This window comes from Camelus dromedarius, chromosome 24 (genome assembly GCF_036321535.1).
Source record: "Camelus dromedarius isolate mCamDro1 chromosome 24, mCamDro1.pat, whole genome shotgun sequence".
In the NCBI taxonomy this organism is placed as follows: Eukaryota; Metazoa; Chordata; class Mammalia; order Artiodactyla; family Camelidae; genus Camelus; species Camelus dromedarius.
Genome location: NC_087459.1, coordinates 12,949,069 through 12,976,172, shown reverse-complemented (window position 1 = coordinate 12,976,172; position 27,104 = coordinate 12,949,069). Strand labels below are relative to the sequence as shown.

Here is a 27,104-nt window from a genome sequence, read left to right as displayed (position 1 = left end):
TGTCAAAGACCAGGTCATTTAGTAATGAAAAAACAGGCTGCTCTTCCTTTGGCAGAACCCAACCAGGAGTGTCTTGGATTGACCTAATCTCATTTGAAACTCCTGAGGCATTTAGGGGACTGAGGACAGTAGGACCAAGAGTGGGTCTGAAATCCTAGAGGAAAGATCTATGTAATTGATCACTCAGTGACTTGCAGCCAATTAAATCAAGCAAAAGGTAGAAATCAGGACACTGTCTTAAGGAGTGGCTATGCCGTGTAGACCCAAAACACGAAGCCATATCTGCTAAGTTGTTTGCTTTCCCCCCTCCCATTTCTCTTTGAGCATCCTGTCCTGGAAATATCAAGAGAGGGTTGGTTCTTGAAGAGGAATGTGGAAATGAGGCACCAGCCATGTGGTATCTGACTTGGGACTAAACCCAGAGCAAAGAGCTGGGTCTTCCATTGAGATCATCAAGTGATACAGGCAAGCACTTCTCAACCCCTCCTGCCACTCAAATCGGCATCATTCCAGGGACAACAAAGAGGGGGGGAACCCTTAATTGTCAGCCCACCATGCATGCATTACAGAGCATGCGCTCTCTCTGTCTCTCTGTCTCATAAGATGCTTTTTCTTTGAGAGATTTCAAAGAAGGATGAAAACTCAGCATAAGAAGAAGTGATGTGGGTTCTCTATGTGAGGTATGTTGCCTACCTCTCCGCTCGGCCTTGCCACGGCCATCCCCATCACTGTCGCTGCTAGGGAGTCCAGGTCTGCACTTAGCCCTTAAATGAACTGCCATAGTCACTTATTATGGCTGAATAATGTCTCTCCATGATATTCCTGTCCTAATCCCTGGAATCTGTGAATATGTCACCTTACATGGCAAATGTGACTTTGCAGGTGTGATTAAATTAAGGACCTTTGGATGGGAAGATTATCCTGGATTATACAGGTGGGCCCTAAAGGTGATCACAACTGTCTTTGTAAGAGGGAGGTAGAGGGAGATTTGACCCAGAAGAGAGAAGGGGATATGATGACGTCAGCAGAGATTGGATGATTCCAGTCTGCTGTCTTTGAAGATGGAGGAGGGGACGACCAGCAGCGAACACAAGAAAAGCGGTTCTAGAAGCGGGAAAGAGCTTGGAAAAGGATTCTCCTCTGTAGCCTCCAGGAGGAGCCTGGCCCTGTTGACACTTTGTTCTCAGCCCATTGAAACCCACCTCAGACTTCTGGCCTCCAGAAAGACAGAAGAATAAGTGTGTATTGTTTGAAGTCACCAACTTTGTGTCATTTGTTACAGCAGCCGCAGGAAACTCATACGCTGAGTGAAGTGTCTACACTGCAAGCTGCTGCGTCACGCTGCCACTCTGGAGGAATGCTACCGACTGAGCCCCTGAAATGGGTCAGGGTCTGGAAAAAGTAGGGAAGCCGAGCCCTTGCTCATTTGTTAGATAAATATTCACCGAGCACCTACGCTGAGATTGGCCACGTGTGGGTGCTGCTGACACTGTCGGGAGTGAAAATGGCTCAGCCTGTGTCCTCAGCAAGGCCAGCGTCGCGCAGAAGAGAGATGTGAACATGAACCTATACTGATGAACACGGATTTATACATGGAGGAAAGGATCTTGGTTGCAGTGTTAGGATGGGACACAGACTGGGAAGTGCTGGGAAGGCTTCCCCTTGGAAATGATCCTGGATCTGAGGCCTGGAGGGAGGGGGGAGATAACCAGGTAAAGAGGTGGGTGGGAGGAGGGTGTCCAGGCAGAGGGAACAGCACGGACAAAAAGGCCCCCATGGTTAGTGGGTGGGGGACTGAAAGGAGGCCCATGGAGAGCCGGGCTGGGAGCTGTGGCGGGAGAATGGATGAAGATGGAAAGAGGGGAGACGGGGAGGGAACAGACCTAGCAGGTACCTCACTGGGTTCATCATACTAACAAACTCTGGAGAGTGTTTAAAGCTGGGAGCTAGGGCCTGATTTGTGTTTTGAGAAGCTCCCTCTGGCTGCCTGGAGGGCAGCAGGGTAGAGGGCTGGGGTGCTTTTAAGATCCAAGACAGAGACAGGAATGCGGACTTGGTGGTGGCCATGGAGGTGGAGAAAAGTGGACAGTTGAAAACTATTTTAGGAGGTAAAACCGACACAATTTGGGGGGGACTGGGAGGACTGTGTCCTTGATGAGGACACCAATTGAGGGGGATACAAGGTGGCAAATTGGGAGGGGTTAAGTTTCAGAACCTGGGGTTTCCATAGATTGATGATGATGCCAGGCTATTTGCAGAGCTAGGTTTGCTGGGGATGGGGTCAGGGAGCAGGGAGATCATGAGTTTGGACTTGGACATACTGAATCTGATGTATCTTTGAGATGTTCAAGTGAGGATGTCATATCCTATGCTTCCTCTGCTTTCCCAGCATTTTCCCGTTTAAAATGTGTGTGTGTCCGAAAAGACAAACACTGTGTGATCCCACTTATACGAGGTACCACCTACTCGATTAGCCAAAGTCATAGAGATGGAAAGTAGAACAGTGATGGCCAAGGGCTGGGGGAGGGAATAGGGAGTTACTGTTTAATGGGTACATGGTTTCAGTTTTGTAAGAGTTGAAGAGTTCTGGAGATGGATGGTGGTGATGGGTGCTCAACAAGAAGAACGTTCTCAATACCACTGAAATGTACACTTAAAAACAGTTAAGAAGGTAAGTTTTCTGTTGTGTATATTTCACCACAATAAAAAAAATGGGTGAAAAAGTGCATGTGTGTGGGTGAACCATACGTAAAATGCACACAAAATACACATATACAAATAAAGTTTATGGAATCACAAAGTAAACAGTTATGTTAAGTAATAACCTGTATGTGACCCTCAGAAGCTCAGGTTGTATTCTGTTCCCTCAGAGGTAAGCACTATGCTAAATTTGTGCTAATAATGCTTTTTATTTGTGTAGTTTACCATCCCTATATGGATGCCTGCACAATTATATTTGTTGATTTTACATATTTTGAACTTTGCATAAATCTTTTGCTCAACACCTTGTTTTTGAGATGCATCTGTGTTCATGCCTGTAGCATATTCATTTTTCACTGTTGTATAATATTCTGCAGTATGAATAGACCTCAACTGATTTGTCTTTTTCTGCTGCTGATAAACATTTGAGTTTCTGGTTATAAACAAGGCTGATACGAACATTCTAGAATATGCCTCCCGACACTCATGTGCGAGAGTTTCTTTAGGACAGTGCTGCCCAATAGAATTTTCTGTGATGATGGAAATGTTCTACAAAAATGTGTGCTTTCCAACTGGATAGCCATTAGCTACAACTGATTAATGAGCACTTGAAATGCAGCTAGGACTACTGAAGGACTGCATTTTACATTTTATTTAATTTTAATTAACTTAAATTGAAATAGCCACATGGAACTAGTGCATATCCAATTAGACAGAGCAGCTCTAGGGCACACCAAGGAGAGAAACTGTTGGATAGAGATTCACAGATTTGTAAAGATATAGATAGATAGATAGATAGATAGATAGATAGACAGACAGACAGATAGGTAAAAGAGACTTATTACAGGGAATTGGCTCATAGGATTATGGACGCTGAGAAGACCTACAATCTACAGTTAGCAATCTGGAGACCCAGGAGAACCAATGGTATAAATTCTGGTCTAAAAGCTGGTAAACTCGAAACCCAAGAAGAGTTGATTTTTCAGTTCAAGTTCAAAGGCAAGAAGAGATCAACGTCCAGCTCACGGAGTCAGGCAGAAAAAAGTCCCCTCTTACTCAGCCTTTTCTATTCAGGTCCTCAGTAGATAGGGTGAGGTCTACCCACATTGGGGAGGGCAATCTTCTTTACTTGGTCTACTGATTTAAATGCTAATCTCATCCAGAAACACCCACACGGACATACCCAAATAACATTATCTGGGCACCCTGTGGTCCATCAAGTTGACACATAAAATTAACCATCATAAGAGCCCAGTATGGTAATCCCCTTCCCATCACAGAGCCCAGGAGGTTCAGAGGAGATCCTTAGGGCCAAGAGCATAAAATCGTTTATGGTAAGACAGTCAGAGCTCCCAGAGGGAAGATTTTCCTTTCCTGAAATTTGTTCTGCTTGTGAGGGAACTTGGAGCAGCAGAAGCCTGTCCAGTGGAGGGGGTGGCTTTTCCTCTCCATTTGATCATCCCAGATGCCCACCCTCATTCCTACCTCCCCACAAACTTAGAGACTCAGGAGGGTCCTTCCATTCAGAGGTCTCACCTGGACCACTCTGCATCCTCCCTGGTCTCTCCATCCCTTTCCTCTTCCCTTGAGCCTCCTTCCTCCCTTCCTTCCCCAACTCCTCAAATTCTTGTATATTTTGTCCAAGATAAATTTTTCTTTTTAGATCTTTCGCAATTAAAGGCATCTCTTCCCACCTGATATGTACAGTGGCTCTGGCGACGGTGACCTGTTCTAAGGAGATGCTATTTAAAACCCAGAGAACAACCAGAGTGACGCAGAACTGCCAAACGTGGCTGAGAAGTGTCAAGTTACATAAACGCACATGCCTCATTTTGCCCTTGGCTTGAAGCTTTTCCTAACAGGCTTCAGAATTATCAGCTCATTAAAGGGAAAAGGAATTGCAGGAGTATAAAATTCTTAAAAAATAACAACTATCATAAAATCAAGGCCCTGGTGTAGAGTTGGACTTGACGGTTGAGAGCCACTCCCTAGCTTCTCAGAGAGGAGTGTTTTCTGGGACTTCTCTGGAGATAACTAAGCAACCCTGATCCTCCATTCTCCCCCAAACACAGTGTTACAGTTAAAGGAAGGAACATTTTGATGCACTTATTACCTGGGAGTAATACCCACTTTTATGTGTTCTCTCTTTCCATCTCTTGCTACAACGCTGCCAGAGACATCAATATCCCGTTGTACAGAGGAGGAAACTGAGGCTGGAACAGGGTAAAAGAGTTGGCCCAGAGCTGGTAAGAAGTGGAACTGGGATTCAAAACCAGTTGGGAGACCCATGGCACAATGATTGAGATCATGGACTCTAGACACAGAATGCCAAGGTTATGTCATTGCCTGTTATTTAATAGACTCTGTGCAACCATGGGCAAGTTACTTGACTTCTCTGTGCATTAGTTTCCTCATCTATAAAATGGGGAGGGAGGGTGTTATCTGTCTGTAGAGTTGTAGGGAGAATGAAATGAATCAATGCATGTAAAACACTTAGAACACTGCTCGGCATAGCAAGTATTCAAAAACCTGCTGTTTACAACTCAGGTACTGTTCACCACACACCCTGAAGCTCTGCCAGGTTCTAGGGCCTGACCTCTTCGCCATATTTGGTCCTTCCTAATAAAAGGAAGTTACTGAAAATATTGGAACTCAAGGGCTGTGCTCATGAAATCTGTCCTTCACACGCCGATCTCCCCTGCCTGCTGTGGGTTTGATTCTCGCTGATTAAAAGCCACCGCTGCCAAGAGCAAGCCAAGAGAAAGCGCCCACTCCCCCTCCTATGATAACTCAGCAAACAGGTGTAAAATGAAGATAACCACCCCCCGCCCCGGTTTAGAGGCCAAAGATACTTAATTATCTGAAACTCAGATAAACAGCAGGACCAGGCTTGGGGAGAAGATGCAGAAGAGCTGGTGCGGGCCAGCAGAGGCTGCAGGACGAGTGATGAAAAGCTAATGGTGTGAGTCAGTCCCGGCATTAAGGGTGAGAAAATGAGCCGAGGTTGTTGACAGCCTCCGTAGGACAGGATGGCGAGAGGCATGGGGATGGGTCTGCGAGGGAGGGATTAGGAGGTGGGAGGCACAGAGGGTCAAGGACGGAATAAAGGAGGCTTCGAGCTTCACCTCCTGGATGTCTGCTGCCTACTGCAGAGGCATTTTTGTGATACTGAGGGCTTTATTGACTCGTTCAAATGAAGCTCATAAAATTGCCAGACTTCAGGGGGGAGATCTCTAAATGCCATTTAGTGACTTGGAAACCAGGGGACAAACTAAGGGAGGATATTGATTGCAGATGCACTGGGTGTGTGGTGGAGACATGTGCCTGCTGGGGTCACTCGTAGCCTTTCTCTGAACTTGACCTGGTGGGCCTCGTGCAGGGCGAGCAGCTATGCTGGGGGCGCTCCTGGCTCGTCCTCCCATTAGTAGGCACTTCCTGCAGGTGATGTGATCACGTGAGCACAGGGCTCAGCCCTGTGGACCCACAGTAAGGGTTCTGCTAACATTGACCCTTCTGGTCCCTGAGAACCTTTACAGGAACAGGGCACTACTGCAAATTCCCAGCAGTTTGACTTGAAAACCTTGACTAAATTGGAGCTCATCATTCTAGGCTCCAAATAAACCACTTCTCTTCAGAGAAAGGGCATGAAAAAGTCCACACCTGACTCAGTATAATCATGTCTTGTTTCCACCCAACTCAATTCAAGATGGTAGAGCAAGACAAAACCCCATGTGGGATTGTGGGATTGTGGGTATCGACCCTGGGGTTGTCTTTGCAAAGAGCAAGGCAAAGAGAAAAGAGGCCCTTCAGTTGGGAATAAAAATAATAGACTAACTTGGGGTTCAGGGCTCTGCCTCTGGGACAGACACCTTGGGCTCAAATCCCAGTTCCAACCATACTAGCTGGTGACCTTGAACAAGTTATCTCACCTAACTTTAGTTTCTTCATCAAATAGAAGGAATAGAATCCACCCCTTCAGGGTTCTTACAAGGCGTCAACAAGCTAAAACAAGCGAGCAAATGCATGCAGCACGCTTGTGTAGCTCGGGTGCGGTATGTCAGTGCCCTTGGTAAGCAGCAGTTCTTTTGAATTCTGTCACGGGCCCAAGGTCACAGATGGAGGATGCGGGAGAGCCAGGATGACCCCTGAGCCCACTTCTCATGAGTTCACGCCAGTTTCCTGGGAGGGGAGGGAGGAGGGCGAGAACCAGCAGAAGCTGTGAGTCCCGGGGAAAAGGGCAAGACAGAGGAGACAGAAGAGGGAAACCCAGGCAAAAATAACGCTGAATGTTGGGGTGTTGGGACGGCAGCCATCAGACCAATTCTCAAAAGAGTCAACACGGCAGGAGACGTGGAAGTGAGAAGACACCCTCAGCCATGAAATAGGGTCCGACTGGCACCGTCCCCACGGGAGCTGACAGGTATTAACTCGACTATGTCTCAGCAGGTGTGACAAAACCAATCTCCTCCTGGTTATTACAGCTACAGTCACTGGGGCGGTTTCAGTCAAGGGCTATCACATTCCCATCACTCCGAGCTTTCCCAACTGAGCCTGTAAATTTTGAGTACGGGCTGAAGTTCTGTTTCCCTCTTGTTCTATGCCAAGGAGTCTCCGGGGTGGGTGTGTGTGTGTGTGAAGAGAAGTTGTTGGGGTAAAGATGGAGCAGGAAAGAATACTTTTTTTGCACATCCAACAAACACTCATTGGCTTAATAAGCACCATGCATTGTTCAAGATGCTGGGGAGATCCAACAGTAAGGATCAGGAGCTCAGGAGCTTACACTCTTTAACGCTACATTCTTGGCAGATATATTCAGAGCTCCCCTCCTTCCTTCATTCCCTTCCTCCTTTACTCATCACACAATAAATCCTCTGAAGTCAGACTCCATCCTAGCTTGGCTTCTTATTAGTTAATGCAACCTTGGGTAAATTTCTTACCCTCCAATTCCCTCTTCTCTAAAATGGAGACAAGAATAGGACCCACCTGCACCATAAGCCCTACAGCTATGTGAGGGCTTAGCTCTGAGAAAGAGCCAGGAAACTGAATTCAAGAATGGTTCACAGACAGCCTATTAGCCTGAGAGGCTGTAGATGATGGATGAAGTGTCTGTCCAGGTCTAAGTGGGCCGTGACCTCTACCCTGGCCAGCCTGAAGCCTACCTTGCGTCTCTGAGATTCACAAGGTGAGTGTACCTCCAGGCAAGGCTGCAAATTCTAAAGGCTGGGCCTGGGGGACCCCTTCATTATCATCCACTGCTGTCTTGTAGGCTGTTAGCAAGACTTCCGGGGGCCAGCAAGCCAGCCCTTCCTCTGGAGAATGTCCCTGAGCCCCCAAAATACGTCCTGACTACACTGACATCCTTCTATCTCCTTTAGATAATTTTATTTATTCATGTGTCTACTGTTGACATTTGCCTCTAAGCGGTCAGACTCCTGGGCACGATGGGGAAATTTAGTGAGGTCGCAAGTCAAGAGCTGACTGCAGTGCCTGGCCCAGGGCTAGAGCTTACATGTCACCTATTCTTGTCACTGAGCACTTGCTGTGTGTGTGCCCTATGTGGAGATAATGTATGTGCGCGCACACACACACGCACACGATGCAAAGGCCAGCAAGTGTGCAGTGACAGCCCCTCTTGCAAAAGCAACCTTGACCCCACTGAGCACCTATGGACTGAAGGGCACTCCTCAGTGCTTTCAAGCAGAACCCACATTCTTTGTTTCCCTTCCTTCAGTAACAAGGGAGGGTGTTGCAAATGCTAGTGATATGCTTTTCATGTTAGAAACAATCTACAGATAAGAACAGAAGCTTAATTAAAGTTTTAGAACCAAATACAAGTATGATACTCTTTGAGAACGTAAAAAAATAAAAAATTGGAAGTATAAAAATAGAAAAAAAGACACCAAAGCAAGACCCAGGCACTAATTTAATCATCCTTTATATGGTTATGTATTAAGAAATAGAGGAGTAGAGCTGACACCACCCACCAATACCACCAACACAGGTCACTTCTATGAACTGGGATTAAAGATGGGGTGGAGGAAGAAAGACTTCCAATTTTCATGGTTATGGTATTTCTTATTTACAAAAGGTGATAATCCCCTCAAAGCCTCTTGTTGCCACTGAACTCTTAGTTATTCCATATTCTTTCACCATAAGTTTGAGAGCTGAATTTCCCCTGCACCTCGACTCCACCCATAAGGAGGAGCAGCGTGGAGACCGCAGCATCCCCCAGATCCTATACCTGGACTGTCATTGTTTTTGCCCACTCATTTGTGTGGGTGTCCCCACGGCCTGATGTGAGGGTGAGGCCAGGACCCACGTCTGGTTCAATGGTTTCCCTTCCACCTCAGACTCAGATACAGAGCCTCCCTCCCAAAGTGCATCCCTACCTGGGGGACCCACAGGTATCTCAAAAGCATCACGTCCAATCCTGGTGTCTCAGTTGTTGGAATCACCAGCAACCTGACAGAACGCATAATCTTAGCTGATAATTCTCCCACACCACCAATCCTTTGTCAAGTGCTTTCAAAAATAAAAGAAAAGAGAAAACTAACACCGGGAGGGAGGGAGGGCAGGATTGTTTTTGAACCCTTGTGTATTGGTTTAGCTTATTCCCAGATGAAAGGGAGGATGTCTCTTGTTCAAAAAGTGGGGATGTTCTAGAACCTTCCTTACCGGCTCCTGGGAGAAGGGATCCTTTAGCACATAGAGCATTTAGCACGGGGTCTGGCACATGCAGAGAGCAGAATAAATGGCAGCTGTTAATATCAAGGTCTGTCTCGTGGGGTGAGAGGGAAGGTCATATACTAAGCAATGAGACTACTATGGGTTTGGAAGGTAGGAAGAGCTGGATCTGAACCCTAACCTGCCTATTTACTCCCTGCTGGGAGGCCCTAAACAGGTTCTTATCTTCTCCAAGCCTCAGTCTCCTCATCTGCAAAATAGGATAATCCCATAACCGGCCCCATAGGGTTGTGAGAAATCAGATTAAAAAGTGGGTGAGAGGCGCTCTGCTCATGCCTGGAAGGTGTGATGTCACGGTTTCTTCCAGTGGAGTTTTCGGGTCGGGAGCTGACCGGCAGTGTAGGGAATTTTCCAGGCAGTGTAGGGTTGCCTCTTAACCCTCTATTTTTGTTTTGTTTTGCTTTCAAACTCTCACTGTTTATCTGCCAGAGCCCAACTTTCAAAATGATGGTTTCTCCAGAAGGACCATCTGTAACTCCTCCGGAATGCTGTGCTCTGTAAGCAGTGGATTTTCAAGTCATGTGACTCCGGGGTTGCTAATCACCCTGAGAGAGAGGTATTATTATTTTCCCTCATTTTACAAATGAGGGAACTGAAGCTCAGAGAGGCTAAGTTACCTGCCTCAGTTTGCCCAGCTTTAAAAAAAAAACCTCAGGTTTATCTGAACCCAGAGTGTGTGCCCTTATTTGACACCAGCACAGGGTACCACCTCTGGGTCCCCATCTCCCTCTCTTATCCGTTTTCTCTTCTCCAGCAGCTTGGGCTTTGGAGTCAAACTGGCCTGAAGTCAATCTCAACTGTATAAAATGAGAGATTACGATACCCACTCCTCTAGGCAGTAGTGAGGACGTATGTACTGCCTTTATCTCAGTGCCCAGCGCAGAGGAATAAACAGTAAATGTCAGTTTCTCCGGGGGCCTCCCCCTCCACACCCTGTCCTTTTCTGGCCATTTCCCCCAAGCACTCACATAAACCTGAGCTCAGACTCCCGTCGGACCAAGACTTCCCGGAGACGCTGAATTTTCGCCATCTCCAGCTCGATCTCCTCCGGCATCATGGTTGTCTCTGCCATGGAGATGATGTCCAGCTGATCTGTGCAGGAGACAGGAAACGCAGGTGTCAAGACCTCGAGCCTGCATCGGTTTTCAAAAATTCCCTCAGGGCAGCCCCCGTCCTTGCTCCAGCGACCATCATGCCCTCAAGGGCACGCAGATCTCCGCCAGGGCTGCAAGTGTGTATTTGTGAGCGGGCCTTTCGGAAACTGGAAAGCACATTTCCATAGGAACCCTGTTACAAGGCAAGAGGAGGCTCAGGTGGAGTCACCAAAACCTGTTCAAGGTTATACACATGGCCTTGGCAGTCCCTGCCTGGTCCCAGCTTCTGAGCCTCTAATCCTTTTGACCGTGGCCATTTCACCCTGTCCCAAACCAACACCAACTTTAAGGCAGAAGAAAGTTTGTAATAATTATTTTATAGCAATACCATTAATAATTATCTTATAAGAATACTATGGGATGTAAGGAATAGTCATATGAAATAATACAAGTTTATTGTAGGAAATTCAAATAATACAGATAGGCGAAAAAAGCACACAGTAAAAAGTCATCCATAACCCCACTGGACAGAGAGAACCACTAGCCACATTTTGAAGGACATTCTCCCAATCTTATATTTAGAGTTTTATATATATATATATATATATATATATATATACACACATATATATATATACACACACACACACATTCACATGCAGTCACATAAAAAACATACATGTAACCATATATATACCACATATATATAGAATATACAAAGACACTACATATATATGCATATGTGTAAGTACATCTGCTTGTATGTATGCAGATATGCATGTACGTTAGTTCATACCCACCATAACAAAACAACAGAAGCTGAGTAGCTTGACCCAGAGACATTTATTTTCTCACAGTTCTGGAGGCTGGAAGTCCCAGATCAAGGGCTGGCAGGATCAGCTTCTGGTGAGAACTCTTTCTGGCTTGTAGATGGCCACCTTCCGGCTGTGTGCTCACACGGCTTCTTTGTGTGCAAGCAGAGAGAGAGAGAGAGGGCTCTCCAGTGTCTCTTCTCACAAGGATACTAATCTCATGGGATCAGGGCCCCCCCCTTATGGCCTCATTTAATCTCAGTTACTTCCCTATCTCCAAATCAGCCACACTGAGGGTGAGGTCTCCAACAGATGAATTCAGGGAGAACATCATTCACTCCATAACCGTATGTATGTATATATATGTGTGTGTATATATACTTCCACATGTATTGCCATTAATATTTTAGTGCACATTCTCCCAATGCATGTATATGGTAATTTATGTGATTATATATTGTATATGTAGAGTGCATATATATGTTAATATACGTGGTTTTATATATGTGTTTTATATGTATAATGTTCTATATAAATACATACACGGTTTTTTAAAGAATGGTAAAAAATGCACCAAGATGTTAGTAGTTGAAGATGTTATATATGCGTATATCTGTATACACACACACACATATACACCATTATGTAGGTCTGGTTTTTGTAATATAAAGTTAAAGTCTCACCATTTTATCACCTGCTCTTTTCACTTAACATTTCATGAGCTTTTCCGCACGTCCTTGGATGCTTTTTCCCAGCAGCAGTGTGAAAGGCTGTGTAGTTTTCTATTTGTGGCTGTGTCATGAATCACTTCATCAACCCCCAGACGCCTAGGTTGTTTGCCATTTCCCCTACCAGAAGCAGCCCTGTGATGAGCATTCTCAGAGATAAATCTCGGCGTGCATCTAAGAGGTGCCTTCGGGCCACATTTCTAGAGTGAATGGCTGGGTTTTAACGGATGCAATGTTCCAAGGCCCTTCATGGGTAGAGGAGGAGGTGGAGGGGACGGAACGTTCTTGCTTTACTCTGAGGCCAGCATCACATCCCCTACATCTGCTGACTCCTTCCACCCTGGCCAGCTGTGAGGACTGAATCAACCGAGGCACACCACACTCAATGCATGGTTACGGTTACCTTGTTATTATCCTGCTCTGCCATGCCCTCTCTTTTAATCCTCACCACAAGCCAGAAGGATTGGGTTGTTCTTTTTTTTTTTTTTTTTTTTTTTTTTTTTTTTTTTTTAACAAATAAGGATGAATGGCTCAAAGCTGGCAAGGGAAGGGGCTGATCCCAGGTCAGCCTCTAAAACACATGCTCTTTGCCCCATCATTACTGCCCCTTGCTCGCACAGGCATTCTAAGTCCCACTCCCCCTATCCATTCACAGCTTCGAGTCAAAGGTGGTGTCTTACTTTCTTGTGGCTCCTGTAATAGATCACCATGAACTGAGCGGCTTAAGACAACAAGAATTTATTCTTTCATAGTTCTAGAGGCCAGAAGCAGATCTGTGTTCTCCCCAAAGGTTCTTGGGGAGGATTCCCTCCTTGCCTCTTCCAGATCCTGGTGGCTCCTGGCAATCCTTGGCTTCTGGCTGCATCCTTCCAACCTCTGCCTCTGCTTTCACGTAGCCTTCTTCCGTGTTGCCCTGTGCATCCTTCTCTGTCCTTTTTTGTATCACTGGATTTAGCACCCCCTCCCCGCCTAATACAATATGACATCATTTCACTCTCCATCTTACCTGCCACGGCAAAGACCCTGTTTCCAAATAAGGTCACATTCTGAGGTTCTGAGTGAGTATGGTTTTGAGGATGACACTATTTAATCCACAACAGTGATGAATGGCCACCAGCTTGCAGGCTCCCTGACAGCGATGTCACTCTCTCCGTGAGCTTTCATTCCTGGACATGGAGCACAGCCCTGGCTAGAGGCAGCAAGAGTCCCAGGAAGCAGCCAGGGGTGGTGGGCATGAGAGAGATGAGGTGGGCAGGGGCATGGTGAAAGCCAGCTGGGGACCAGAGTTAGAGACGCTTGATCTGAGGCCCGTCACCAGCTGTCTGACCTCAGATGAGCCCCTTTACCTTGTAGTGTCACTTCCTTCCTTTGCAAAATGAGGTTCAATAGCTGTCATGGGCTATGCTGTGCTGGAGGCTTTGAATGTATGATCTCATTTAATCCCTATTTTATAGAAGATGTATCTGAGGCTTAGAGAAGGAAAGTGACTCGGCCAACATCACGCAACCAGAATGTTGCAGAGACAGAATTCACATCGAGTCTCTGTCTCTCTCTCTCCCTTAACCACATGCCTTAACCACATTATACAGCCTCTGGGTGAAGGTTAAGTGCATTTATGGATGCGAAAGCACTCAGTTACACACCGCAGATGTTAAGTATCCTCATTTTTCACACATCGTGGTTCAGATGGGCAACCTGATTTCAACAGGACACATGCTGAAAATGGCAACATACCCTGGGGCGAAGCGTGGGACAGAGAGAATTAATCATACCCCATGGATTGGCATTTTACCTCCATCCTTGGGGGAGGACGGAGGCGGTGGCACTGCCAGGCTCCAGGTGCTGAGATGAACATTTAGCTTTGACTAGGGGCAGAGAGTGGAGCTGATACCTCTGCCAAAAGTCTTGCTTATGGATGCGCTCCTTACCCTGGAGAAAGGGGTGAAGCCTAGATGGCAAATCAGATAAGAAATAGACTCCTTTCTTGTAGCGGCTGCTTTGTGCCAGGCACTGTGTTAGGCTCCTTGGAAGACTTATCTCATTTAATCTTCACAACACCCTGGGTGAGGGGTTAGCTGGCTACAGCCATGGGCTGAATCCAGCCCCCTCCCTGATATTGTAAATAAAGTTTTATTGGAACACTGGCCGCACTCATTCATTTATGTATTATTTATGACTGCTTTTGCATTACAAGCAAAATTGAGAAGCTGCAACAGAGACTCTATGGCCCACAAAACCTCAAATATTTACTGCCTGGCCTTACCTAGTTGATAAATGCTATCATTTCCCCAGTTTAAAGGTTAAAAAAAAAAGTTTAGCCAATAACAATAATAGCTAACATTTATTAAGCATTTATCATATGCCAGGATCAAATCACCTTAATGTAATTCTCAAAATAGCCCTGGGTGGTAAATACTGTTAGCATCCCCATTTCACAGATGAGCAAGTTGAGACTCAGGAAAAGGAGTAAGTGGTGGGGGTGAGATTTAAAACCAGATCTGTCCTACTCCAAAGCCCTTGCTGCAATCAGTTCTATTCTCTTAGGAACTGCTCGTTCACTCAAGAGGTACCACCATCATCTTAGCAGCAGAGAAAATGAGTCTATTGTGTTGCATTAGGTACATGGAGAGTAGCTGTTCTCAGGAGTTAGCAGGCACGGTGATTACCTGGGGAGCTCCACCCCCAGGGATTAGGATAAACCTGGGTTGAGGGGTGGGGGTCATGTCCAAGGACCTTCATGCAGAAGGTCTTCAGATCTGACTCTGGGAAACGCTGGTACAGGATGCGAATAAATGACTAGCATGCATGGTCAGTCTCTTTTCAGTCTGAACTCGCGTGATCAAACCAGCATGATGGAAACCTTGACAGCATTCTCCAGCTAGAAGGCAGGCACCCAACAGCTGCCAAAGAAATGTGTCCATGAGGAGGACAAATCCTGGAAGGAGAGAGACAACATTTCAGGGTGTCTAAAAAAGGCAGTCGCTACAAAGCTCTAAGAGCGAGCAAAGCACTGCTGTGTAGAGAGAGCGCGGCACCAAGGTACCGAAGTCCTCAGGGCTCCAACTGCCATTGCTGTCACTGAGCTTCCAGGAGCTGAGTCACTTCTGGGGGATGAGGCAGCTAAATCCATCTTTTTATCCCCAAATGCCAGACCAGGGAGATTCATGCCTCATGAGCACAACAGCACTGGCAAGCAAGAGCTGAGCAGACCCTGCTGGGATGTGCCAGCAGGTCAAATCATTTATCTTGAAAATTTAAAGCTACCTGGGACAGGGGCAGCGGCAGTGGAGATGGTGAATGAGGGCTGGCGGTTAGTCTCCTGGAAATTCGTCATTTAAATACAGGCGAGGAAGAATACTGCTGGGGACTAACGGGACGTCTTCCCTGGCCTGTCTATTTCAACCATGGGTCACAGGAGGAATTTAAGCCCAGGGTCCTCTGGACAATGCCCACTTTTGTTTCTGCTTCCTAATTTCATGCACCTGGTATACACCCCAGAGCTCTCTCATATTAAGCATTACGAGGAGTCCAGCACTAACTCATCATGTTCCTAAACACCTTGGCAGGTAGGTACAACCATTATCACCCTCTCTTTATAGTTCAGTAAGATAAGGCTCAGGGAGAACATAAGTGATCGGCCAAAATCACTCAACCAATGAGTGGCACAGACCCAGGTCTGTCTGATTCCAAAGCCGAGGCTGTAGGTCAATACAGAATAGTATTTCAAAACCTCAATCACTGCACAGAATTCAGCACCATCATGTACTGTTATGGACTGTTATGGACTGAATGCTTGTGTGCTGTCCGCCCCCCTCTGCCCCCTGCACCAATTCATATGTTGAAATCCTAACTCTTAAGGAGATGGTATTCGGAGGTGGAGCATTTGGGAGGTAATAGGGTTAGGTGAGGTTATGAGGGTGGGGCCCCCATAATGGGATTAGTGCCCTTTTAAGAAGAGACACCAGAGCTGGCTTCCTCTCTCTGGTCCCCACCACATGAGGACACAAGGAGGCAGCCATCTACAAACCAGGAAGAGGGTCCTCACCATCAGTGGATCTGCCAGTGCTTTGATCTTGGACTTATCCAGCATTTAGAACTGTGAGAAATAACTGTTGTTTGAACCACCCAGTCTAAGGTATTTTGTTACAGCAGCTACAGTAGCCTGAACAGACTGAGACACCATCTACACCGTCATGTACTCAATATTTCTTTACATTGGCTTTTTGGACTCAAGCTCCTGAAAGGAAATTTCACATCACATCCATAAATAACAAGTCACTGTCACTTAGCATAATTAGAAAATAGTCGTAACAATCAATCCAATGGAAACAAAGTGAAGTTATCAAATTCTGGCTAAATACCGTCGCCTGCTCAAGGCTCAGATTGGAGCCTAATTTTTCTTTCTTAACCAGGTGGATTAGCGAGTACTAGAAAGTTAGCAAGTACTAAAGAGGTGGTAAAGATAAACCACCAAAATGAGGCTTTCCTCTTGGGAATCACAGGCGTCAATAATTGAAAAAAAGAGAGTGCACTCGGAGATACTGTGGGTTCTGTTTCAGATCATTGCAATAAACTGGGTCACATGAACTTTTTTGGTTTCCCAGTGCATCGAAAAGCTATGTTCACACTATACTGTAGTCTATTAAGTGCTCAATAGCATTATGTCTATAAAAACAATGTACATGCCTTAATTTTAAAATACTTGATTGCTACAAATTGCTAACCACCATCTGAGCCTTCAGAAAGTTGTCATCTTTTTGCTGGTGGAGGGTTTGAAGTGTTGTGAGAATTACCAAAATGTGACACAGAGACACAAAGTGAGCAAATGCTGTTGGAGAAATGGTGCTGATAGAGTTGCTCAAAGCAGGGTTGCCACAAACCTTCAATTTGTAAAAACCACCACCACCACCAACAACAACAACAACAACAAAACTCAGTATCTGTGAAGCACAGTAAGACGAGATGTGCCTGTAATTTTCCTGCAACCTAATTCAATGTGGTATGATGCTAAGAGCATCCGTGTACCAGTAGAGGCAACCCTCCCACCCCTGAGAAAGCTGGCGTCGAATCGAATTCCAGCCCCTCAGGCTGGAAAGATCTTAGAAGTCCTTAGGTCAGTTTCATCTCCGTGTCAGACAGGATGTGGAATGACACAACAGGACTCGGTTCTGAGGGTCCCTTGACAAGCAACAGTGGGCCCAGACTCTTGAGTTCTCACTGGAAATTAAATCAGAAGTCACCTGAAGGAAAATTCTCAACCATGTGTCAAGCTTTTCACCCAAAGATAAATCAGTCACATTTCCACTCAATTCTTATCACAGAGGTGGACCTACTCATTTCAGTCCCACAAATATTTATCCAGCATCCAGCATCCTTAGAACATCCTTAGAAGGACACATGAGAGAAGGACCACAGCAGTTGCCTCTGGAGGACATGGGAGACTGGGGGTCTGTGTTGGAGGACAGTCACCTTCCACCTAATATGTCCTTTTATATTGTGTGAATTTTTTAATAATCTTTTTATTTGGGAATAATTTTCAATTTATAGAAAAGTGGCAAAGATACTACAGAGAGTTCCTGTCTATCCTGCGAGTGCCTGCCAACTGGAAATTGGCACTTGCCATCTGCTTCTACAAGGACTGGATCATGTTGGCACTTTCCATCTACCTCTGCTTGGATTAAATCACGAGCTACTGCAGCCGCTGACCTCCAACACTCCCTGAAAGGCGTTCAGGGTGGAGGTCAGGAATGAGGGGTGCTCTGCGAAAACTGGCAGAACAGGCCTTCAGACTGTTAGATATTTTCAGGAGAAGATTTTAGGAGCCCCAATTCTTGTGTCTCCTAGTATCTAGAAAAGCACTAAAATCATTAATGGTGACTAGCAGCAAGCCTCCGCCTAAATGTGTGCTTGACTGCACATACCCCCCTTCACTAAAATCATATGTAATACTGAGTTCCCCCTGCCTCTTCAGAGCAGTTCCTCGGAGCCATCTGAGATGCTGTATCCCGGGCTACAGTCCTCATTTTGCCCCAAATCAAACTTAACCTACAATTCTCACGTTGTGCGATTTTATTTCAATGGACATGACCATTGTTAACATCACCACGATGTGGATGTTGGTGATTTACCGTTACTAGATTGTTTGAAATCTTACCATGGAAGGTATTCCTTGTTCAAAAGAGATTTAAAATAAAGAAAAAGAAAAGAGAAAAAGTTGGTGGGTGTCAGTGCTGTGGGAGCCAAGTGAGCTCTCGAAGGGCTATTATGGGCATGAGTGTTCAAGTGTCAGGGTCTCATCTCATGCTGACCATGGCCCCATCAGGTGATGACTCTGGGGCTCAGTGTCTTCATCTGCAATGCAGGGACAATCATACACATCTCTTAGCTAATTTGTGTATGTGCTGAGCATATAGAAAGTTCTCTGTAATATCTGCTCTTATTATTCATTTTAAAAATATATGCACTGAAAACCTGCCTCATGCCAGATCCTGCTCTAAGCAATGCGGATGGAACAAAACAGGCAAAACCCTTGCCCTTGACAAGCTGGCCAAGGGGCTTCCATATTGGGGAGAAAGGTCGTGAGCTCACTAACAGCTCACCCCTGATGGTAGGTTTGGACAGATTCCAGTTCAGGTCCTGGCTCTCCCAGTATTTGTGTGATCTGGACACATTACTTATTCTTCCCAAGTCTCAGTTTCCTCTTCTGTAAAATGGCACAGTAACTCCTGCCTCATGGAGTTGCTGCTAAGGAGACAAAGATACCATGTTGAGTGCTTGGTGTAGTGCCTGGACATGACGAAGGGTGGTCAGCACCATTCTTACTTCTTTCCCTGGAAGAGCCAGACTAATGCAGGGGAGGAAACAAAATCGGGATCATCAGATCTGGACAAGGATGGCCTTCTGGTTACTGAGCTGTTCCTTTATCCCTCCAGGCAAGACTGCAGTCCTCCAACTCCGATCAATCCCTGCCTGCCCTGAAAGGAGGGTCCGGAGCAGCCCCACCAGCCCTCGGCCAAGGGGCCAGTCCCTTAGCTCACCACCCTAGGTATGCCCAAGTGCATCTTCCTGGTATCAACCCAACAGCGAGTCTCAATACCGGAGAAATTTATCTTAGCCCCACGAGTTGGGAACGGATATCCTGATGCATTTCAAAGGCTCCTGGTGATACCCCAGCCTTTTATTGTCATCAATCATTCATGGAGGAAAGAAGCTCATTTCAACCCCCCAAAACATTCTATCATGGGATGGATCAAGCATCTCACCTTCTTGCTCTAAAGTGCGTAGAATGGGGAACAGCTGGTTGCTTTTCATGAGTCACCATTTCCCAAGAAGATGAAGTAACTGCTTTTAATTCAGATTCACCATACCCTCCTCCTCTGCCTTGTGAATAAGGATGCCTCTGGGTCCTGCGAGCAATCAGACCTCCCGCTGCACAGTGCCTTCCTGTATGTGGTCTCTTTATAGTCACAATCACCCCGCAAGGAAGGTTTTGCAGCTGAGGAAATGCATTTGCCTTCAAATCATGGCCATGGTTATTATTCTCTAATGGGGCTTTGGGCGTGTTTTGTTTTTTGTTTTTTTATTTTGTTTTGTTTTTTGGGGGGTTTTGTTTGTTTTTTTAACTTCTCCGAGTTTCTATCTTCTCAGCCACATCTGCCTTGGCCAAGGTCACAAAAGTAATTACGGAGAAGGCACAATCTGCAATGCGTTACGAAACAGGCACTGGAGTCAGGCTGACTTGGGTTTAAATCCTGCCTCTGCCTCCTTCTAACTGCTGCCCTTGGGCAAAGGACCTCACTTCCCTAAGCCTCAGTTTCCTTCTCTGTAAATTGGGCATAAGGATGTAGACTGAGACATCTCAAAAAAAAAAAAAAAGAATACAAGTGTATTATAGTTCTGGAGTCAGAGGTTTGACACAGGTCTCACTGGGCAATAATCAAGGTGTCAGCAGGGCTGGTGCTCTAGAGAAATATCTGTTTCCTTGCCTTTTCTAGAGGTCACCTATACTCCTTGGCTTATGGCCACTTCCTCCATTTTGAAATCTAACAACAACAGGTGGAGCTCTTTTTATGGTGCATCTCTCTGACCCTTCTTCTGTCCTCACATCTCTCTCTTTTCCCAGTCGGGAAAAGGTTCTCTCATTTTCAGGGCTCATGTGATTAGATTGGGTCCACTCGGGTAATCCATTATAATCTCCTCATCTCATAGTCTGAACCCTTAATTCTACCTATGACAATAATTCGTGTTTGCCATATGAGGTACCATATTCACCAGTCTGAGGATTTAGGGTATGGACCATTATTTAGTAAATCACAGTCTATAGAAGAAAGGAGACCAAATAAACCCACTGTGAAGGCGTCATTATCATCCTCATGGGCAAAAATTGTGGTCTAGATTGAATAAAGGAGAGGGACCTATATTGAATAAAGGGGGGGACAACCAAGCAGTGAGAACCACCCTCCTGCTCACTGACATCATCCACCCCACCCCACCCCACCCAGCTCAATGCAAGCAGCCATGACTCAACACCCTTAGCTGACAGCATGACTCAAGTCGAAATGTTGGCTCTGCCCCTTACTGGCTTGTGCCCCTGGACAAGATATTTAAATTCTCTGAGTTTTTGCTTTTTCACTTATAAAGTGTGTCTAATAACACTAGCTTGCAATATTTGTTTATTCCATATTAACTATCTGCATGGCTGGTAAGCTGGTTATATGACTTTTCCCACTGTCAGGGTCCATCATCTGTTAAGTGGGGATAATAATAGAGGTTACTCGTTGGCTATTGTGAGGACTGAATGACAGATTGTATGTAAACCCCTTTATGTGGCACCTGGTACATCATAAGGAGAGTGAGGTCTTGGTGTCAGCTATCACAATGACTATCACCACCATCATCACCACCATCACCATCATCATCATTACCATCATTATCACAGCATCATCGTCTTCATCATTATCATCATCATCACCACCATCACCACCACCACCATCACCACCACCATTACCAACATCATCACAACATTATCTTCTTCATCATTATCATCATTGTCACTATCACCACCACCATCATTATCACCAACATCACCATCATTACCATCATTGTCACAGCATCATCCTCATCATTATCATCATCATCACTACCATCACTATATCAAAAGAGAAATCAGACAACCTCAGATGGACACCACAGCCAGCGCTGGCAGTAGAGGAGGACAGAGGAGATCAGCCCTAGGAGCCCTGCCCCAAATTTACCTCCCTCCCCAGAACTCCCTTCACTGGGAATACCTTACCTCTTACATCATCCCATTCCATACCCTCTTCTTTTTTTTTCCCCATTCCATGCCTTCTTAATGAGAATGAGAAGCACCAAGAGCTGGGTGTCCCATTTGCATCACCCACAAAACTAGCCTCAGGTCTAGGGGTGGGAGAAAGGGGAAGGGAGGTGATATTAAAATCAATTCTTTTTTTAAACAACTATTCTAGAGTATTATCCTTCAAGGAATCACCTCAGAATGCTGTGTGCTTCCAATAATGCCAACATTCCTCAAGCCTTTTGAAACTTTTTTTTAGACTCCCACATGGCTATTAAATCCTTTCTGGAATAAGGAAAGGTATTAATAAACAAACTCTTTTTGGATAATAGCTTTCAAATCAGTTTATGAGCCACTCCAGAAAAGCAGCTTAACACGTCTATGGTCACTTTTTAAAATTCACGTGATTTGATTACTCACCTTATTTGCACAACTTGGCTCAGAATGACTTTTCCAAGAATCAAACCCCCTCTCCAAAACAAAGGTTTATCACTACTGAGAATGCTCACAAGGCTTTGACACAGGTGGGGACCACAGCTCCCAAAAGAAGTTTCCAGAAAGGTTTTCATCTGAATAAAGTGTGTGTTACCTCCAGGGTGGAGCTTTGAAGGAGATGGTACATGAGTTCTGACAGTTTATTTAACAACCTGTAATGTGATTTTTCACTACTTGGCATCCTCACCCAACACTTCTAAGTGACCTTCAGGGAGTCACTGAATCACTCTGTTTTATTTCTCCAACTCCAAGTGGAAGGGCTCAGATTGGTTTCTGAGGTCCTTTGAGATCACACACGAGAATAAAATATTCTTCCTAATTCAGAAGGAATTGTTAAGAACACCGAATTAAAACCATGGAAATTGATAACCCTGTAATAACAAACTGCATAGACAACTAATGTTTTCTGGCACTTCCACAGGTTCATCTTATTATTCAAGATTCGTTTTTTTTTTTAAATATCCTCCAGCCCTACAATCTCAGAACTTCATGAATATATACAATTATGAATCTATCCTGAGCTGTGATTCATGCATCTTATACTAAGACTCCCTAACACTTCCAATTTACAAACCAATTCAGAAGTAAGCAGAGGGTCTGGGTCACGCAAGGATGGGTAGAGAACCAGATGGCTCTGCTTAAAAGCATGCTTGGTGGGGCTAAGATGATTGGAATCAAGAGGAAAATAAATTCGGACTGTCTAAAGTAATATTTCAGTTTTAAAAAATTGCTTAGCCTGGAAATCATGTGGCTCATTTCATCCCTCACCAGCTGGAAACTTATTTAACTAGAGAGATAAACTGCTTGGAGAACATTATTTTAATTCAGAAACTTCGGGACTGAGGAATAGCACGGGCTAAATCCTCATCTGAGTTGAGGTGGTTTAGGATGCTTGAGGGTCAGAGAAAATCAGCCCGGGAAAGCTATGTGTGGGCTGTGTGCATGCATGAGTGGGCCAAGTTCAATGTTCACCAACACAGCCTGGGAAGCCAGAGGGAGGGTCGGATCATGACAGAGAAAGAAAAGAAACAAATGTGGAAATAGACTGCTGGATTGAAAGTCCAACATGAGAAGTAAGACAAGACCCTAAACGAGAGACCAAAAGGCAAAAAGCATTGGGACTGGAAACACTCAGGGATTTTTTTGTTTTTTAACTAAAGTCCATACTTTGTTCCAATATCCTTGGTTTTTACCTAATGTCCTTTTTCTGTGCCAGGATCCCATCCAAGACACCTCATGACATTTAGTTGCCATGTCTCCTTAGGCTCCTCTTAGCTGTGACAATTTCTCAGAGGGTCCTTGTTTTTGATGATGACCTTGACCATTCTGAGGATGACTCATCTGGTGTTTTATAGAAGGTCCCTCAACTGGGATCTGTCTGATGTTTTCCTGTTGATTAGACTGGGGTCATGGCTTTGTGAGAGGAAGAACCACAAGGGGAGAGCTACATCAGCCCAAGTTCTCACTGCCTTCTATCAAGGGCACATACTCTAAAGATTACTCTAGATCAAGGTCGTCTTGATGCTGACCTTGATCATCTGGCTGAGGTCATGTCTGTCAGGCTTCTCTCCCCTACTCCTTTCCATACCATCCTCTTTGGAAGCAAGTCACTAAGCACAGCCCACACTGACAGAGTGGGGAGTTAGGCGCACTTCCTTGAGGGCAGAAGGGGATGGTATTATTTTTATAAATAGAAAAACAAAATATTCCCACATTAGAAGATGAAGAGGATCACATGCCAGTGGATCAAAATCCCCAGAACTCCCTGTGTGTCCGTTCCAGCTAGAACTGGCGGTGTGGCAAGGGCCAGCTCCCCAGCAATGCTGCAAGATGCAATATCCAAATGTTCCAGTCCAAGTGTCAACCTGGCTTCAAGGAAGCTGAAGATGCCAAAAAGCTAGGCACAAAAACTAGGTAAAGTTTCAGCCAGTTGGGAGCCTTTTCATAGGCACTGATTTTTATTTTCTCCAGCATCCCTTTTGAACACCCAGGGCTCCGCCCCCTTGGGGGGGGCGGTTCCTCTGTGGGACCTTCGGCAAATGACATGACCTCATTGGTCACTTGGAGGCGCTCCATATATTCATCATATCTACCATGGGCCATGCAATGTTCTAGGCTCTAGGCATACAGAAACACAGCGTCCATCCTAGTGGGGAAGATGGCTGCAAGTAAAAAGATATGCAACATCCTTCAAGTTGACAGGACTGTGCAGAGAGTAAAATGTGGTTATGGGCTGGTGATCGATGGATGGGGGCCTTTAGACAGTGGGACCAGGGAAGACTTCTCGGAGAAAGTGACATCTGAGCTCAACACTGAATGGTCAAGAGGAGCCAGCCTGGGAAGATGGAAGGAAAGATGAAACAATAAGTATGGATGCCCTGGGAGGGAAACAGCTTCACATCTAAGAACCAAGAGACAGCCAGTGTGGGTGGAACAAAAGAGAACAGGGGAGGGGTGTTACCCAGTGGAGAGACAGGAAGGGGCCAGATCATGCAAGGCCTGGAGGCTGTGGTGGAATGTTAGATTCTATTCCCAGTGGTTGACCGACAGAAGGATTCTAAGCAGGCGGGAGAGATGAGATCGGACGGTGTTTTTAAATGTCACTGTCTCCTGTGAGCAAGGGACCTGTTAAGGGAGAAGGCATAGCAGCAGGAAGACTGGCTCCCTGCAATTGCCTCAGAGATCCGGCAGATTAAATGCATCACACTGTGTGTAAAGTGCTTAGTGCAGGGCTTGGTCATAGCAAGGGATCAATCAACACAATAAAAGAAGAGAAAAGAAATGCTATCAAACGCAGGACTGCAATAGATGCTCGCTGCTTCCAGTTCAGCCATAGTCATCTCTGCAGCTCCCACTCTCCATGGACCTTTGCAGAGAGTGATTCAGTCCACGGTGGTGAGTGCTCCTGTCCCCTAGACAGAGATGTCTGGCCTGGGGTGTAGCAAATGGGTGGCAGGGAGGCTGAGCATTTGGGGGCACACAAGATGGGGTCTGAAACCTCGGCTGAGACCCCAGTTAAGACTAGAGTGTGTCCTGAGGATCTTCTGTGAAGGGTAACAAAACAGGCCATCCCAGAGCATGCCACTTTGGCATAAGGATCATTTTCAGCTGCAGGTAATTAAGAAAACAGATACAAGAGAAGCTCTCTGCCCTCCTCGATTTGCCTACAAGCAGGACAAATTTATAATAGCGATAGCTCCCTCCCCTCTCTACCAGGCAGGAGAGAAGTAATCATGGGAAACAACTCTAGATCCTTGTCAGCCTGGAGATGACACCAGAGGAATCTATACAACAAACGTAGATTAACCAGTCCTTATCTTCCACTAGTTTCCCCCCACCTGCTTACCACCTTCCCGTAAGAAACTCAAAGTCGCCTTTCTTTGCCTTGCCACTTCTCCAAAAATGTATTGTTCTTTTGGGAAGACCCTCCATCAGCCAGAGCTCTAACCACCATTAGGAGTTACTCAACACTGGGTCCTCCCAGGTATATGCGTGATGCACGTGTTAGTAAACTTCTGTCTGTTTTTCTCTGGTGACTGTCTTCTGCTGCTCTCATTTACAGGGCTCCAGCCAGGGATCCTGAGATGGTTAAGGCAGCGGGAAAAAAAGATTTTTTTTTCCCTTCCCCAACTGAGGGCCAGTCTTGATTTGGTGGAGGATGGGGAGAAAAGATGTTGAATTAGGAATGGGTCACTGAGAGCAAAAGGAAAACAGAGTCCGAATGAATTGTATCACGGGATAAACTTGAGCTGATAAATGATACCTGGGGAGTGGTAGGAAAAACTAGACTCTGTGGCATGGAGACGAGTAGAGGAAAGTGTTCACAATAGCCCCAAGCCTGGAAAACTCCAACGTGAGTCATGAAGAGCCCACGTCAGGAAACGGCTATTTTGAGCCCAGCTAGATAGATAGCTGGGTTCTGTCTGCCTCTACTAAGAGCAGGGAGTGGCTGAGCTGTTAGCTATTCAAGTCACTGCTTCCCCTAAACAGAATCTCAATCAACTGAGCGCTGAGAGTCTAGGCCACCTGACTGCATGGAAGATGAAAACTAAACTGTTCTGTAGCTCCGGCTTTGTCAAGCCTCAAGCCTAGAAGGGCTGCTCCAGGAGAAGCTGGAACCTGCAAAGAGAACTTAGCAGGGAGATGGGTTGTTCCTTTGAGAAGAGAGGGTGTGAAAGGGAATTTCCTGCTCCCGGCAGCTCCTCCACCCACTTTGCTCACGGCATTTAGATTCTAAATGTCACGTTGTGATGTTCCCAATGTGAAGTGGACATGTGTTGATTTTTGCCTCCCAGCATCCATTCACCTTTCTTTGATAATACGACCCCAATTCTGGTTGGGGAACCGAGGCGGGCACCACTCCCGGGTCTTGGGGTAGTTGGTGCTGACCTTGCCCCGCTGTGGCATTCTGTTACCCCAGCCACAGGGGCTGGTTCAGATGGGCAGTAAGCTGGATAACAAAACAGATAACCAGGCCCCGAGCTTCTGAGTGAACTCTTGGAGGAGAAACCCTGCCTGGTTTCCTGCTGACCTTGAACCATCCATCACATGGATCCCGAGAGCAAACCTTCATGGAGGGGAGATGAGCCAAGAGATGGAGAGAAACATATGAACCTCTGGATCAACTACCCCTAGAGTAACCCAGTGTCTTCTCTTTTTGCTCAAGCAGCTTGAGTTTTCTGCTGCAGAAAACCAAAAGAGTCCCACAAATATCCCACATCTTCTAAGAGAAATATGTAAGGAGGAGCAGCAGTGGGTGAAGAGGCCTCCAGGGTAACAAGGCTGTGGATCCAGGGCAGTCCTCCCGTCTCTCCTCCTCCGGCAGTCAAAATGCCAACACAACTGTCCCCTAAAGGAGGGATCGCAGACTACAGCCCGAGAGCCAAATCCAGCCGGCCACTGTTTTCATACAGCCTGCAAGCTAAGAATGGTTTTTACATTTTTTAAACGTTGGGGAAAAATCAAAACCGAAAGAATAATTTGTGGCATGTGAAAATTACACGAAATTCACATTTCAGGGTCCCTAAATAAAGCTTTACTGGAACGTAGCCATGCCCACTTGTTTATGCATTATCTACGGCTGCTTTCACACTGCAAGAGTTGAATGGTTGGGATAGAGACCATATGGCTTCACAGACAAAAATGTTTACTATTAGCCCGTTATAAAAGGTTTGCAGACCTCTGCCCTAAAGGATCCTTTAGACAAAAGAGATTCCGT

The 27,104-nt window shown here is 45.8% G+C and overlaps 1 protein-coding gene across 1 annotated transcript in view; it reads right to left on the bottom strand.

Annotated features, from left to right (window-relative positions):
* Window positions 1-27,104, bottom strand: part of BMERB1 (bMERB domain containing 1) — a 108,063-nt gene that overhangs the window by 35,026 nt on the left and 45,933 nt on the right. The window contains exon 2 of the mRNA XM_010982611.3: window positions 10,413-10,536. Coding sequence (XP_010980913.1) covers window positions 10,413-10,536 — 124 coding nt within the window. The remainder of the gene's footprint in view (window positions 1-10,412; window positions 10,537-27,104) is intronic.